Below are 13,509 nucleotides of genomic sequence, written 5' to 3' on the forward strand. Positions count from 1 at the left end.
GTCTCAGGAACGACAGCCGGGCAGGAATCTAAACCTTGCACAAGATCCCAGGAGATCCCGCTCTCTGGGGGCTGTGGAGTGAGCCGCGCCTCTCAAGCATCGCCAAAAGCACTTTATTGACTTGTTTATGCCAAGTTGGCGCCGGGCTGGCGGCACAGGAGCACAATCCTTGCCGTCCAGGATCGGGTCCAGCCGTCCTCCCATTCGGGAATCTCCGAGGAGGAAAAGACCCGTTCCTGGGCGGTCAGGCGGCGGTGTGCTCCCGGATCCAGGTCAGGTAGTTGACCACGTCTGTGTACACACCCGGCTTGTTGCGGTCGCCACAACCTGAGCCCCAGCTGACAATGCCTCGCAGGATGAGCTGGCGCTCTGCGGCCTCCTCCTCACATACCAGCGGACCCCCGGAGTCACCCTGAGTCAAGGACACCAGGCTCAGCGCCCTAGGCCTGGGGTCTGCACTGGTCGGGGTGGGGGCAGGGCGCAAAGCAGCTGGAGGGTTCACCTGGCACGCGTCGACGCCGCCCTCGGGGAAGCCTGCGCAGAGCATCCCGGAGACGAAGGCTGCACCGTGCATGCTGGGGGAGGAGCAGCGCTCGGGAGGGATGAGCTGCACCTGCGCCTCCTGCAGAAGGCTGGCGTATTCCTCCGCCCCTGCGAGCCGAGAACGTTTTGCTCACCCCCCCCCCCCGCCTCCGCTCCCCGCCTGGCCAGGGGACCCGACCCACTGATCACCAGCCTCCCTCGCAGCAAGCCCGTAACCCCATTTCCTAGACCAGAAAACTGAGGCCCGAGACAGCAGGGTGTGAGTGGGCGGGGGCAGCAGCCCTGCTTTGGAAGCCCTCGAGCGCAGGGCAGTGTCCTAGTTAGCCTTGCAGCCCGGCACCCAGTGGGAACCAAGAGAAAGTGTGACCCTGTGCTCCTCATTTGCTTGGGGGCCCCCAACAGTGAATCCCAGGCCCTGGGAGAGGCGGCTGCAATAACAAGGGCTTTGCACGTCCTCACAACCACCAGGTCAGCGCCTCCTGTCCCTCGTGATATCAAAGTGGCGGACTTTTCTTGCTTACCCCTGTGGCCAGAGGTCTCCCTCCCGCCCCAGCGGTTCTGCCTACCCTCGAATTGGTGGCCCCAGCCGGCTACTTCGCAGAGCGCAGCCTCGGGTTCCGCGGGGTCGGCGGCGCTGCTCGGCAGGCAAACGGGCCGCACTGAAGGCGACAGGTGCGCACAGTGGCCGTCTGCGCTCTCCTGCAGGCGCAGCAACGCTAACCCAGACGGAGAGGAGCGTTAGGCGCCTCGCGCCGGCCTCCGAGCCCTCCTCACAAGGAGCCCGATTCCGGCGGGGCGCCCCTGCGCACCCAGGTCGTGCTGATAGGTGATGGGCGAGAAGGCCTCGTGCAGGTGGTAGGCGCGCACGGCCAGCGTCTGGCACTGCTCACAGCTCTGGTTGTGGCGGTCCTGGCCCAGCACCACAGTCATCTCCTCCGGCGCCGGCCTGCGGGCGTGGTGGAGAGAGGATGCGCGCTCAGAGTTGGCCACAGGGAGACTGGAGGACCCCCGTTCCCGAGCCGCCGCCTGGGTTTCAGCTTCCTCCAGGGGAACTCTGGAGGGGAAAGCGGGGAGAACAGGGAACGGGCTCGCGTGTCGCCGCGGAAGCTAGGCCCAGAGAAAGGGAGCCGAGTCCCGAGCTGGCGCTGGGCAGGCGGTACTGGCCGGTTCTGCAGGCAGTGAGCGGCTGTCAGCACCCAGCAGGGGGCGATGAGGCTGCCTGCGCAGAAATTGTGGCCCCAGTACAGCGCGGCGATGTAAGGGTGCGCGCCGGGCAGCGCCACCAGTCCCCCGACGACGCGGCTCAGGGAGGGCAGCCGTTTCTGGATCCGCTGTCCGCAGCCCGCCGGTTTGGTCCTGGGCACGTGCGAGACTGTGGAGGAGCTCGGGCTGAGGCCAGGGAAACCCACGAGCGGCTGGAACAAAGCTCGCCCGTGCCCCCTCTGCTTGGTCTTCCTGGCCCCCTCCCAACTACCTGCGGTCGTCAGCTGAGGTTCCTCATCTGCTGCAAGCGAGGACAGGGGGAGGTCCGGGGGCTCGTGGCGGGGTTGGGGTGTAGGCGGGAACTGGGGCTTTGTGGGTGCTGGGGCTTGGCACCGTGGCAGGCTGCAATATTCCCAGCTCAGCCAGTCACCTCTCTGCACGAAACACCACGGGCGGGTATCATTGTCCGGGTTCCTGGAACCACCGGAGAGGACACTGTTAGAGCGTGGGGAGCCCCAGAGGGCCCTGAGGAGGAGGGGAACACTGTGCCCTGCCCCACCCAGCGCACCGGCACAAGGCATGGTCGCCCAGTCCCCTGTTCTGTGCTTGCTCTGCAGTCAGGTTCCGGTAGGTGGCCTCCGAGGTCCATGGCTGACACTGGGTGTTGGTGACCGTGGTCCCAGCGGTGCCTCGATAGCTGATCCCGCTGCCTTCGTAGCAGCTGGCCTCCAGGTCTGGGGAGAGGGGAGGCTCCCTGCAGCCAGCAGGTGGTCTAGTCTCCCGCCCGGCTCCCAGCCACTTTCCTCACTTTCTGTGAGCTCTCCCCACTTGGGGGCGGGGCTTCTGCCTCCCACTCGACCAGGACTCACCCACATCGCAGATGCGTCCTCCATAGCCCTTGGGACAACTGCACAGGCGGTGGCCCTCTGCCTCCAGGCAGCGGCCCCCGTGGAGGCACGGGTTGTTGCGGCAGACTGGGAGAAGGAGCTCACTGAGCCCCCTCTGGGCCCAGAGAGCCCTGCCCTTCCACAGGCACGCCACCAGGCCTTCCGCCAGCTTTTCCTCCCTTCTCCCGACCTCTGACCTTCGGTTCTCCTCCTGGTCAGTTTCCAACCGGTCCACTCACCCTGGCTGGCCAGCGGCTTGCAGTGGGCTCGGGGGCCCTGGCACTGGCACCTGGCCACCCCCGCCGGCTCCAGCCTGTGCCACATTTCATTCTGATGGAAGAACTGGAAGAGCTGAGGCTCGAAGCACTTCTCTGGGGACGGAGTGAGGGGATGGTTTCAGAAGAGGCCAGGACCGAGACAGCTCTCTGAGGGTCCTGGGACCTCCTCAGTAGGTGGGGGCTGCCCCTGCTCTCCAGCCCCCAACACCACTTCCTTACCTTTGTGGCAGTGCTTCCCAGTGAAGCGTTGGGGACAGAAGCAGTGCGGGCCCCTTGGCGTGTTCACACAGGTCCCTCCGTTCTGGCAGGGGTTGTGCTTGCTGCAGGGGTCTGAGCGAGGGACACAGTGCCAGGAAGGGAGCCACGTCCACACCTGAACCTCCTTGTCTTGTCTTTTTACCTTGTTTCCAGGCCTTAGTTTATCCACATGCAAAATGGGGCTACCCCCTCCCCGCACTTCGCCCTCTGGAGGGAGGAAGGGGCTAGGTGGGCCCAGAACCCCAGGCAGGTAGGATCTGATGAGGCTCAGAACAGTAACCAAGGGGGAGGAGAGGACCTTGGGCCACCCCAGAGGCTGTGTGTGGCACCTTGCACTTTCTTGGGCTCCAGGCAGTATGCCCATCGTTGGTCCTGCTCGAAGTTGGGGGTAGTAGCACACCTGGAGAAAGAGACAGGGCTCCCTGCTCGCCCAGGGGGCTGGCCCACCCTTCCCTGCCACAGCCTCCTCTCTCCAAGCAGGGTTCCTTAGGTAGAAGGGTGGGCCGAGTCCATCTCCCCAGGTCCCTGCTCCTACCCCTTCTGGGTCATCTTACCAGGGCCTCATGCCAGGTCGGCCCCTGCGGGTGCACTTGTGGTACAGCTGCCGGTGGAACCGGAAAGGGAAGTGGCAGGGCTCCCCAGTAACAGTGAGAACTGCAGGGACAACACACTCTCTGACGGCATTCCCTGTGCCCGGTCTCCCAGGCACCACCCTCAGGGTCTGGTTGAAAAAGGGCAGACCCTCGAAAATATCACTGTGCCTTCGAGCTTCCCGCTTAAGAAATTGGGCCCTGGAATCGGCCAGCTGGAGCGGACTCCAGCTGCAGCTCCTGCGAGCTGTGTGACCTTGGGCAAGTCTTCAGCGCCCCCACCCCCACCCCAGCTTTAAAAGAGTGCTTGCCACAAAGTAGGCACTTCCTAAATACTTGTCAACTGCTGAAGTCACTTGGTCACTCTGCGCCTCAGTTTCCTCCTCTGGAAACTGGCAGTAATGGTGGAGTCACAGAGTGTCAGTTTTGCGAGATGAAGGGTTCTGGAGACGGGTGGGGGGCGGCTGCACAATGCGGATGTTCTCGATGCCACTGAATTGCTCACTTAAAAGTGGTTAAGATGGTATGTGCTATGTTTTGTGTATTTTATCGCATAAAACTTTTAAATGATGATGTGGGTATATATATCGATACAGAAAGGTGCTCAGAGTTTTAAACGAAGAACAGCAGGCTACAAACAGCGCGTCGGTACGGCCCTTTTTGTGCAAATATGTGCACGTACGCCTCCAAAGGAAATCTAGAAGGACATTCTCAAAATTTTCAAGAATGGTTTTTGAAAGATTGTGGATTATGGATGACTTTTTTCTTTTGCATCTTTGTAATGTCTAAACTTCTGGCAATAAAAAATACGTATTGCTATTACCATTTAAAAAATGGTACTGTCCAGCCTCATCATTCGCAGAGTCAGCATTTGCGAGTCTGCCTTCCCGGTAAAATTTATCTGTAAAACCCCAGTCAGTTCTCAAGAGGCTTTCACGGTCATTCGCAGACACGCACAGAACGGTAAACATTCTGAGTCACCGGAGAAGCCCACGTTCCCAGCAGAGGTCAACCCAGGTGACACTGCTTCTTGTCTCAGCTCCACTGCTGTGAACAAGTGTCCTTTCGACAGTCTGTTTGGTGCCACATTTTTCACAGTTGTGTTTTTGCTGTTGAAAGGGCCCCAGCTGCACCAAAGGGCTGTGTCCAGTGTCTGAGGGGGCCGCGGTGTGCCTTATGGAGGAGACGTGCATCTAGGTGAGTTTCGTCCAGGCAGGGGTGCAGTGTTAACGAATCGACCATGCCTATTAAGCAAGGTGTCTTTAAGCAGAATCCCACATGAAACAAGGTTATATGGTGACAGTTGATGAAACCTGTGTGGCCAGAGACTCACAGGAACCCAAGTCTCTGCCTCCTCTAGGAGCAATTGTTCAGTGTTTGCTAATTCGGTGTTCACAGTGACTAACACAAATAACAAGAATTGTGTGTCTATCTCAGAGGAGCATTGCGAAGGGTAAGTGAGAGAGGGCCTGTAAAAGCCTTAGCACCGAGTCTGGCACATAGTACTTGCTCAATAAGCATTAGCTGCTGTTTTGCCGTTAAAGGCACAGAGGCACTTGCAGAAGGCCACACCAGGAACAGGACGGTAAAGGAAGAGAGAGGGGTCTGAGGTGGAATTTTAAAAACATATATTTTTTTATTTACTGATTTGAGAGAGAAACACATCAATTCATCATGCCACTTATTAATGCATTCATTAGTTGATTCTTGTATGGGCCCTGACTGAGGATTGAACCTGCAACCTTGGTGTATCAGGACGATGCTCTAACCAACTGAGCTACCTGGCCAGGACCTGAAATGGACTTTTTAAAGAGGCGAATGGGATGGACAGAGAGGAGGATCATCCTAAACAGGTGATTAGGCGAGGGCAGGGCACCTAGGCTGGATTAGGCAAGAGGGCAGAGAGCAGTTCGGCTGGGTGTGGAGCGATGAGGGGAGGAGGCTGAGCCTGTCAGGGCCGGACAAGCTGGGCCTCAGTGCCCTGCTAAGGGCCAGGCCCACCAGGGCACGGGCCCTCAGTTCACAACTCTAGGTGAATATTTAGTGCCTGGAAGAATTAAGGCAATGGGGAGTTACAGGGTTTGCGGAGGGGGGAGATGGCAGACATCCTCACCCACAAGGGAGCTGAATTAGAAAAGCGAACATATTTTAAGCATTGACCATGCACCTGGCAGTGAGCTGAGTGCTTTAACATGGGCTCAGGAGCCATTTCTCCTCCTCTACACCCTACATGTTTCCTCTCACCAGCCTGGTCTTACAACTGGGGAAATGGAAGTGCGGAGAGGTGAAGTCCCTTGCTCAGAGGCTCCAGCGCCCTGCTCTTGACCTTTCCTTGTCTATCAAGGCCTCTGGCCTCTGCGTGGCATGACCGACGCCTGCGAGATATATCGAGGAAGGGAAGAGCACAGGGGAGGCTGGGGAAACTGAGGAAGGCTGGCAGGGGCGGGAGTGGGCCCTCAGGTGCAGCCCAAGCCCGCCCACAAGGAGCACGCAGCTGACTGGCACTCTGGGCCCCAGCGCCCATTGGCATAGACCTGGCACACAGCAGGCGCTCAGGTCTGAACGCCAGCTAGATGACTCTGGGGACAAGGGTGAGGGCTGTGTGCAGGATCCCGCCTCTCACTCCAAGGGCCCAAGACTGACCACTGGTACCCCCGCCCCTACTCATTCCCACCCTAGGGCATCTTAGTGGGCAGAGCCGGACTACTTACCCACTGCGTGATCCTCCTCTGTGCGCTCACGGGCCTTGGGGTCCTTCCAAGGTGGAGGCTACAGAGGGGAGGGAAGAGGGCAGGGAGTTTGCCCAGAAAGTCGTAGCCTGCCCCTGGGCCCATGCAGGTCCCCAGCTCCTTCTCAAGGCCCAGAAAGGCAGAGATCTCCTCACAAGCCCCGGACCCTTTCCTCCACCTCCCTCCTCTCAAGGGCCCTCTGCTCCAGCAACGTGGGCCGGGCCCTCGAATCCACAGGCTCTGGCGCTCTCTCCCCGCCTGGGCCTCCCGGCTGCCCTCGCCCTTCCACACAAGCCTTCGCCCCAGTCTCCCGGACCAACAGGATGTGGGCAGCGGCCCAGGTCGTGATGGGCACCCCCAGGGCCACCCCAGCACAGTGCCCCCCATGCCCGCAGCCCTCACCGAAAGCGCCGACTCCAGGCTCAGGAGCAGGGACCCCAGGAGCAGCAGAGCCCTCATGGCGTCCATCTGTCCGTCTGTGGGTTCAGCCGCCTGTCCAGGAGTCCCGGTCGATGGAGCTGGCCAAAGGTCCCTGAGGCCTGGGAAGTGGGGATTGGTCGAGCTGCCCTCCTGGGCCTGCTGGGTCACAGGCTGTTTGTGGGAAGCCAAGCAGAGCAAATTCCTTAATAGGCCCCCAAGAGCAGGGAGCTGGCAGTTGGGGGGTCAGGGTAGAATGATGAGGAGCTGGGGTCCCCCCTCTCTTTCCCAGATAGTGGGACTGGACTCAGGAAGAGGGACTTCTTGTGTTCCGAGTCCCATTGGGGATGGAGAGGTTGAGGAGACCCAAGAGAAGCCCCCTGCTCCAGGGATCTTAGGACCCACTGGGAAGTGATTCGTTTTCTATTGCGCCTAAAATGAACCACACAAACTTCACAACGTAAAACGATGTCCATTTATTAGTTCGCAGACTCGCAGGCTGAAAGTCTGGCACTATGGGACTGGTTTTTCTGCTCCACAGGGGGAGCAGCTCCGAGGCTGAGCTCTCTGGAGGCTCTGGGAGAAAGCCCACTCCCAGGCTGTTCAGATGGTTGCCAGGATTCCGTTTCCTGCATTTGTAGGACCGAGACGGCTGTTGCTTTGCAGGCTGTCAGCTGGGGCCCGCCTTAGCTCCTAGAAGCTGCCTGCACTTCTGGCCATAGGGCCCCTGCCATCTCCCAAGCCAGCAGCAGAGACCCTCCCCCCACTCCCCCACTCGTGTTGACTCTTGGGCGTTGAATCTCCTTTACCAGGAAGAACACTGTTCCTTTTAAGAGCTCACCTGATTAGGCCAGGCTCACCAAGGAGAACCTCCCTATCTTAAAGTCAGCTGATTTGGGACCTTAATTTCATTTGCCGCATTCTTCCACGGAAGCATCTAGATTAGTGTTTGATTGAATTACTGGGGGAAGGCAAGCATACACCAGGAGTGGGCATCTTGGGGGCCACCTTAGAATTCTACCAGCCACGGAAAGTGAGCCAAGAAAGTGAATGATCTCACTGGACAACGCTAAAACAAGGGGTGCTAACATGTGCTGTTAGAGTGCAAGGGGGGGAGATGGGGCGAACATGTGTTGCTTTTCCTGCCCAACGTCCATTAACCTTGGTTGAGTAATGGCGCCCTGATTTTTCCTTTGAGAACCACTCTATTCCCTCGATGAGTCTCTAGTGCTGCCAGCTCTGCCCTCCATCCGAGCTCTGGGGCCTCAGGCTGACCCATAAGAGCCTGGCACCTGTGGACCACAGCGACTGGTTGAAGGAGAAGCGTATACACAAGTTTGTCCCGCCAGAGGCAGCTTTGGGACTTCCTCACCAGAGCTTTTGGGAAAGGGGGACTTTCTCCCCCCCTGGAGCCGCTAAGAACGGGGTTCTGGAGATGTTGGTGGTCATCTTTGTCTCTGCTTGGAGGAGGCCTGCCTGAGAACGAAGCCTACACACTCTTGAAAAGCAGAGCGAACTGGGAAGGAATGATGAGGGACGATGTGGGGGGCAGTCTCCAGGATGGTCCTCTGGGATCACACTCCTGCGATTCGTGCCCCTGTGTGTGGTCTGTGCCCGCACTGAGTCGGAGCTGTTCTGTGTCCAGGAGAAAGTGGCAGGGGTGATGGTGTTTGACTTCTGAGCCCAGGTCGTAAAGGCACGGTGGTTTCTGCCACGGTCTTTTGGATCATTCCCTCGGGGGGTGGGGGAGGAACCAGCGCAGTGAGGACACCCCAGCGGCCCTGCAGAGAGGCCTGTGTGGGGAGCAAGTGCAGTTTGACAGCCATGGGAAGGGGCCAACGGAGAGTGGATGCTGCAGCCCCAGCCAACATCAGGCTTGCAGCCCCATGAGTGACTGCAAGCCAGGGCCATCCAGCTGCGCTGTTCCTGAATTTTTGTTTTTATTAAGGCATAATTAACACAATATTTTTGCTCCTGAATTCCTGAACCTCAGAAACTGTAAGGAATGGTCATTGATTGTTGATTGAAGCTGTAAGTTTTAGGGTGATTTGTTACACAGCGTTTGACAACTAGTATGGATGGATGGATCCCCGATGACTTTGCTGGAGGGCCTGGGTGCTAAAACCAGAACCCTCAAGAATTCTTGGTTACATGAACAAATAAAACCAATCAAATGCATTTCTGTTAGTTTTCAAAGGAGTCCTGACTGATACAAAATAGCCTGAGAAATGAAGTGGAGACAGAATGTAGCAATTTCTTAGTTCTACTGGAAGAGGGGTCACGGAAGACTTCCTGGAACACAAACCCAGCCAGTGGAGGGCAGAAGTCGGGGGCACCTTTTCAACAATTGTTTTCAAAGGTAACAGAAAGTGAAACTAGCTTTAGACAAGCTCATTACAGTGAAAGCGTCTCAAGTCAGTTCTTGATTGCATCTGAGCACAGACCACGGCCCAGGCCGAGGCCCGTATTGGCTCCTCCTGGGAATGGAAGGGCCTTTGGAACGAACAAGTCTTCATGATAAGTAAGGGTTTGGAGGCTGGGCGGAGGCTTCCAGGCAGACTGAGTAATACAACTTCACAGAAGCCTGAATGCAGCATGTCAGATGGGCAATGTGCTGAGCACAGGGAGCTTTGTAGGAAATGTGAGATGGGCCGTAAAATCCTTTGGGGCTGAAGGTGGACATTCATGGGGATTTGGATGCTCAACATCTGTTTCCCCTTCCTTTTCCTCTTGTCTCTAGTTTCTGTTGGGTGGGTTACTCCTTCCCGACTGTGTGGTGAAAAGGTAATTTCTAGCAACCATCTCCAACTGTGGAAGCCTAAGGAACTGGGTCACCCTCTCCCCACCACAGCAAAGCCAGAGGGAGCTGTTTAGAAAAAACACAAAGAAAACCATAGGGCCAAAATGGCGTCACTTGTGCTAAAAGCCCGTGATACCAAACGTGGACTTAATGCCTGATCTAATTGCAGCCTCATCTTCTCCCAGAAACATAATCTTAATCCACCAGTCTGGACTTTCCTGGTCAAGCACCTGTCACACAGGCCTCACCATCCCCTACAGAAAGAAGGGGAAATCTTCATAACAAAAACCCTTCCTCTTCTCTTCCCCCAAAGAGAAGATGTCAGGGCCCAAAACTAATCCTTTCTTTTCTTTCACCGAGAGTGCCCCTTCCCCACCCCCTTCCTACAGTCCTTCTGTTTCCTACAATCCCTTGATGTGCCCCTTGTACTTGCTAGATGGGATGGTGCCCAACTCATGAATTGCTTAATAAAGCCAGTTAGATCTTCAAATGAATTCGGTTGAACTTTTTTATTGAAAAAAATAGGCCTAAACTTGGCTAATGGGGGCTCTCTCCCAGGACTGTGGATCCTGGCCAGACTGCCCTGGGCCGTGAGAAGGTCTGGCGCTATCGGGATGCCTTTGAAAACCAAGCCTAAGTAAGTAAGCAGTAGGACATTCAGATTCATCATTTCACATCGCTAGAGATCCGGTGGAGGGTCTCCAGGAGCAGTGCTTGCCGGGATTTCACAATGTCATCAAGAACCCAAGTTATTTCTTTTTCCTTTTCTATGGTCCTCTGTGTGCAGACCTTTGGGCTGACTCCTTCATAGTCACGTAATGGCTGCCACAGCTCCAGAAGTCACATAAACTTCAGTAAGAAGAAGACTTCTCCTTCCAGTAAAGCCTTAGCAATGAAAAATCCTGCCACACAAACACCCCAAGCAGCCCTCCACTCACGGATCATCAGGCAGAACTGGGTCACCTGACACCCCTAAACCAATCTCTGGTCAGGGGAAGAGATCATGATTGGCTTATTCTAGAGATTTTCAAACTTTTTCATCTCGTGGCACACATAAACTAATTACTAAAATTTGTCTTTGCGGATCTGACAAAAAAGTAGGTATAATTTTGATTCATTCACACTGGCCTGCTGTTGTTGTGTTGGTTGTTGTCATTTTTTTTTTTTTAATTTGACAATCTAAAAGGAAATAGGCCAGCTCCCCTGACTAAGTAGTCAGGAATTGCGTGTTTTAAAAATTCTTGCGGCGCAGCAGTCGAAAATCACGACTTAGTCAATCATGACGATGTAATGAAGCCTCCATAAAACCCCACAAAGGGCAGCTCACTGGCCCCCTTTTTAGGGGAGCAGCCCCCCTGTGGAAGGAAACACCTTCCACACACCATGGCTCAGGGCCCCATACTCTGCGAGGACAGAAGCTCCTTTGTTTGGGACTTCGCTCTCTGTATCTCTTCACCCAGCTGTTGGCTTGTAACCTTTAACATCCTCTGTAATGACCTGGTAATCCAGTGAATGAGTGAGTGACAGTGCGTTTCCTGAGTTCTGTGAGCCATCCCAGCAAAGCAGTCCCACCTAAGGAGAGGAGCCGTCCGAGGCAGGCAGGCAGAGGCACAGGGAGTAACTTGCACTGCGGCTGGCCTGTGGAAGGTAGGGCAGCCCTGTGGGACTGAGCCCTTTACCTGTGGGACCCCGCGTCTGAGGATTGCTTATTGGTGTGAGGGAGTCTCTACACACTCGTTGGATTTGAGTTCAGGAGCCCTTTTAGCCCCTCCATGTTCCTTTGAGGAGACCCCTCGTCTTCCCCTCCTCATCAACGTGGACAAAATAAAGATTACTCCAGCCCTGACCAATGTGGCTCGGTGAGTGGGCATTGTCCGGCAAATCGAAGTCACCGGTTCGATTCCTGGTCAGGGTACATGCCTGGGTTGCAGGTTTGATCTCTGATTGATAATGTTTCTCTTGCACACTGATACTTCTCTCCCTCTCTTTCTCCCCACCTCCCCCCCTCTTTAATACATACATACATACATAAATATTTAAAGAAAAAATAAAGATTCCCCCACCCCTCAGCTTGGGGTGGAGAGGGCATATGGTCCAGATGTAACAAATGGGAACACACAGCCTCTCTCTGCCCTCAGTGATTGGTTCAAGATGAACACCTGACTCAAATCAAGCCATTTAGGGGCAGCCCCTGGAATCATCAAGACAGAGGCTTTCTCTTGTCCTGGCTGGTGTGGCTCAGTGGATTGAATACCGGCCTGCAAACCAGCAGGTCACAGGTTCAATTCCCAGTCAAGGCACCTGGGTTGTAGGCCAGGTCCCCAGTGGCGGGTGCACAAGAGGCAACTACACACTGATGTTTCTCCCCCTCTTCTTCTCCCTCCCTTGCTCTAAAAACAATTTTAAAAATATCTTTTTAAAAAAAGATAGAGGCTTTCTCTGTTTCTGTAAGTTGCCACATTGGTAAGAAGTAAGCTTGGTGTTGCTGGCAGCCGTCTCTAACATCTCAGAGGGAAACCTGCCTGGCAATGCAAACAACTCAGGCTGCAAGCAGAGGCGGAACATGGGAGAGACAAGTACTGGGTGACGCCGTTTGAGCCCTGGGACCCCGAGGCCCTTGAGGTCAGAACTATATATACTTTTCACCTGTATATACTTTTCAGTTCCTGGAACCAGTACATTTTCTTCTTTACCAAAGCCAGTTTTCGTTGCAAACCAAAGTCCTAAGTGATGCAAGAATTTGCACATGTTACCAGGAAGTTCCTAAAACGAAATCCCTCATGACCAGCTCTGTAAGTCAGTAGCTTAAAGAATAGGAAAGTAATGACCTTGGAGTCGAGAACCTGGGCACTGTTTAACTGGGTGCCTCTGGATCGGCCTCTCACCAGGCTGCAGTCCTCTCGGCGGGGGTAGGACCCACTTCCAAGTTCATTCACAAGGCTTGGTTGTTGGCTGGAGACCTTACTTAGTTCCCCGCAGAGTAGGCCTCTCCACAGGGCACTCACGTGACAGCTGGCTTCCCTCAGGGAGAGCCAGCGAGGACGTGAGAGGGGGCGTCTAAAACTGAAGCCACAGCTTTTTAGTAACCTAATCTTGGAAGTGACACTCGCTGTTGCTACATTCTTTTCCTTAGAAGTGAGTCACTGTACAACAAACTCACAGTTTAACAACCGAACCTAAAAACAAACACAAACTAAGCAAACAACTAGAAGAGCAACAGAATCACAGAAATGGAGATCACGTGGAGGGTTATCAGTAGGGGAGTGGGTAGGGAGAGAGGGGGAAAAAGGCACAGAGAATAAGTAGCATAAATGGTAGGTAGAAAATAGACAGGGGAGGCTAAGAATAGTATAGGAAACGGAGAAGCCAAAGAACTTGTACCATCCATGGACATGAACTAAAGCGGGGAGATGCGGGTAGGAGGGGGTGCTCAGGGCAGAGGGGAATAAAGGGGGGGGGGATGGGACAACTGTAATAGCATAATCGATAAAATATATTTTTTAAAAAAAGAAGTGAGTCATTGGGTCCAGCCCGGGGTCAAAGGAAGGGCATTCCATGGAGGGGGACGGATACTGAGAAGGGGAGTCACTGGGCCTGTATTGGAGGCTGTCCCAGGAGGCCGCTGGGGGTTCTGAATAGGAGAGCAATAAGATCAGGTTGATTGTCTTTAAAATAAGCAATACGGTCTTGTGATCCACGACGCAAAGCCCAGCCCCGGCCCGGCCCGGCCTTTCGGTCCTTCAGAATGCTGTCCCGCTGTGCCCAGGTTGCAGGTTGGACGCCAGTCAGGGTGCGTACACGAAG

General features: G+C 55.3%; 1 protein-coding gene across 1 annotated transcript; it reads right to left on the minus strand.

The window, feature by feature from the left end:
• Nucleotides 1–90: 90 nt before the first annotated feature.
• Nucleotides 91–7,019, minus strand: F12 (coagulation factor XII). The gene is made up of 14 exons (XM_045185750.2): nt 6,891–7,019; nt 6,471–6,528; nt 3,724–3,823; nt 3,499–3,569; nt 3,131–3,241; nt 2,873–3,004; nt 2,616–2,720; nt 2,315–2,480; nt 2,018–2,220; nt 1,708–1,915; nt 1,353–1,489; nt 1,110–1,259; nt 503–651; nt 91–412 (listed from the first exon to the last, which is right to left on the minus strand). Exons 1-14 carry the CDS (start codon nt 6,954–6,956, stop codon nt 245–247), a joined length of 1,824 nt encoding a protein of 607 aa, XP_045041685.2. The 5' UTR covers nt 6,957–7,019; the 3' UTR covers nt 91–244.
• Nucleotides 7,020–13,509: the final 6,490 nt, after the last annotated feature.

Source organism: Desmodus rotundus, chromosome 10 (assembly GCF_022682495.2).
Source record: "Desmodus rotundus isolate HL8 chromosome 10, HLdesRot8A.1, whole genome shotgun sequence".
NCBI classification, from domain to species: domain Eukaryota; kingdom Metazoa; phylum Chordata; class Mammalia; order Chiroptera; family Phyllostomidae; genus Desmodus; species Desmodus rotundus.

What these genes read in the sequence shown, in the direction of transcription:
- F12 (XM_045185750.2), bottom strand. Translation starts at nt 6,956, where the DNA reads ATGGACGCCATGAGGGCTCTGCTGCTCCTGGGGTCCCTGCTCCTGAGC. An exon ending in GGCGACCATGCCTTGTGCCG is followed by an intron (nt 2,221 to 2,314) that starts GTGCGCTGGGTG and finishes CGGTGGTTCCAG; the next exon opens with GAACCCGGACAATGATACCC. An exon ending in ACCTCAGCTGACGACCGCAG is followed by an intron (nt 1,916 to 2,017) that starts GTAGTTGGGAGG and finishes GCTCCTCCACAG; the next exon opens with TCTCGCACGTGCCCAGGACC.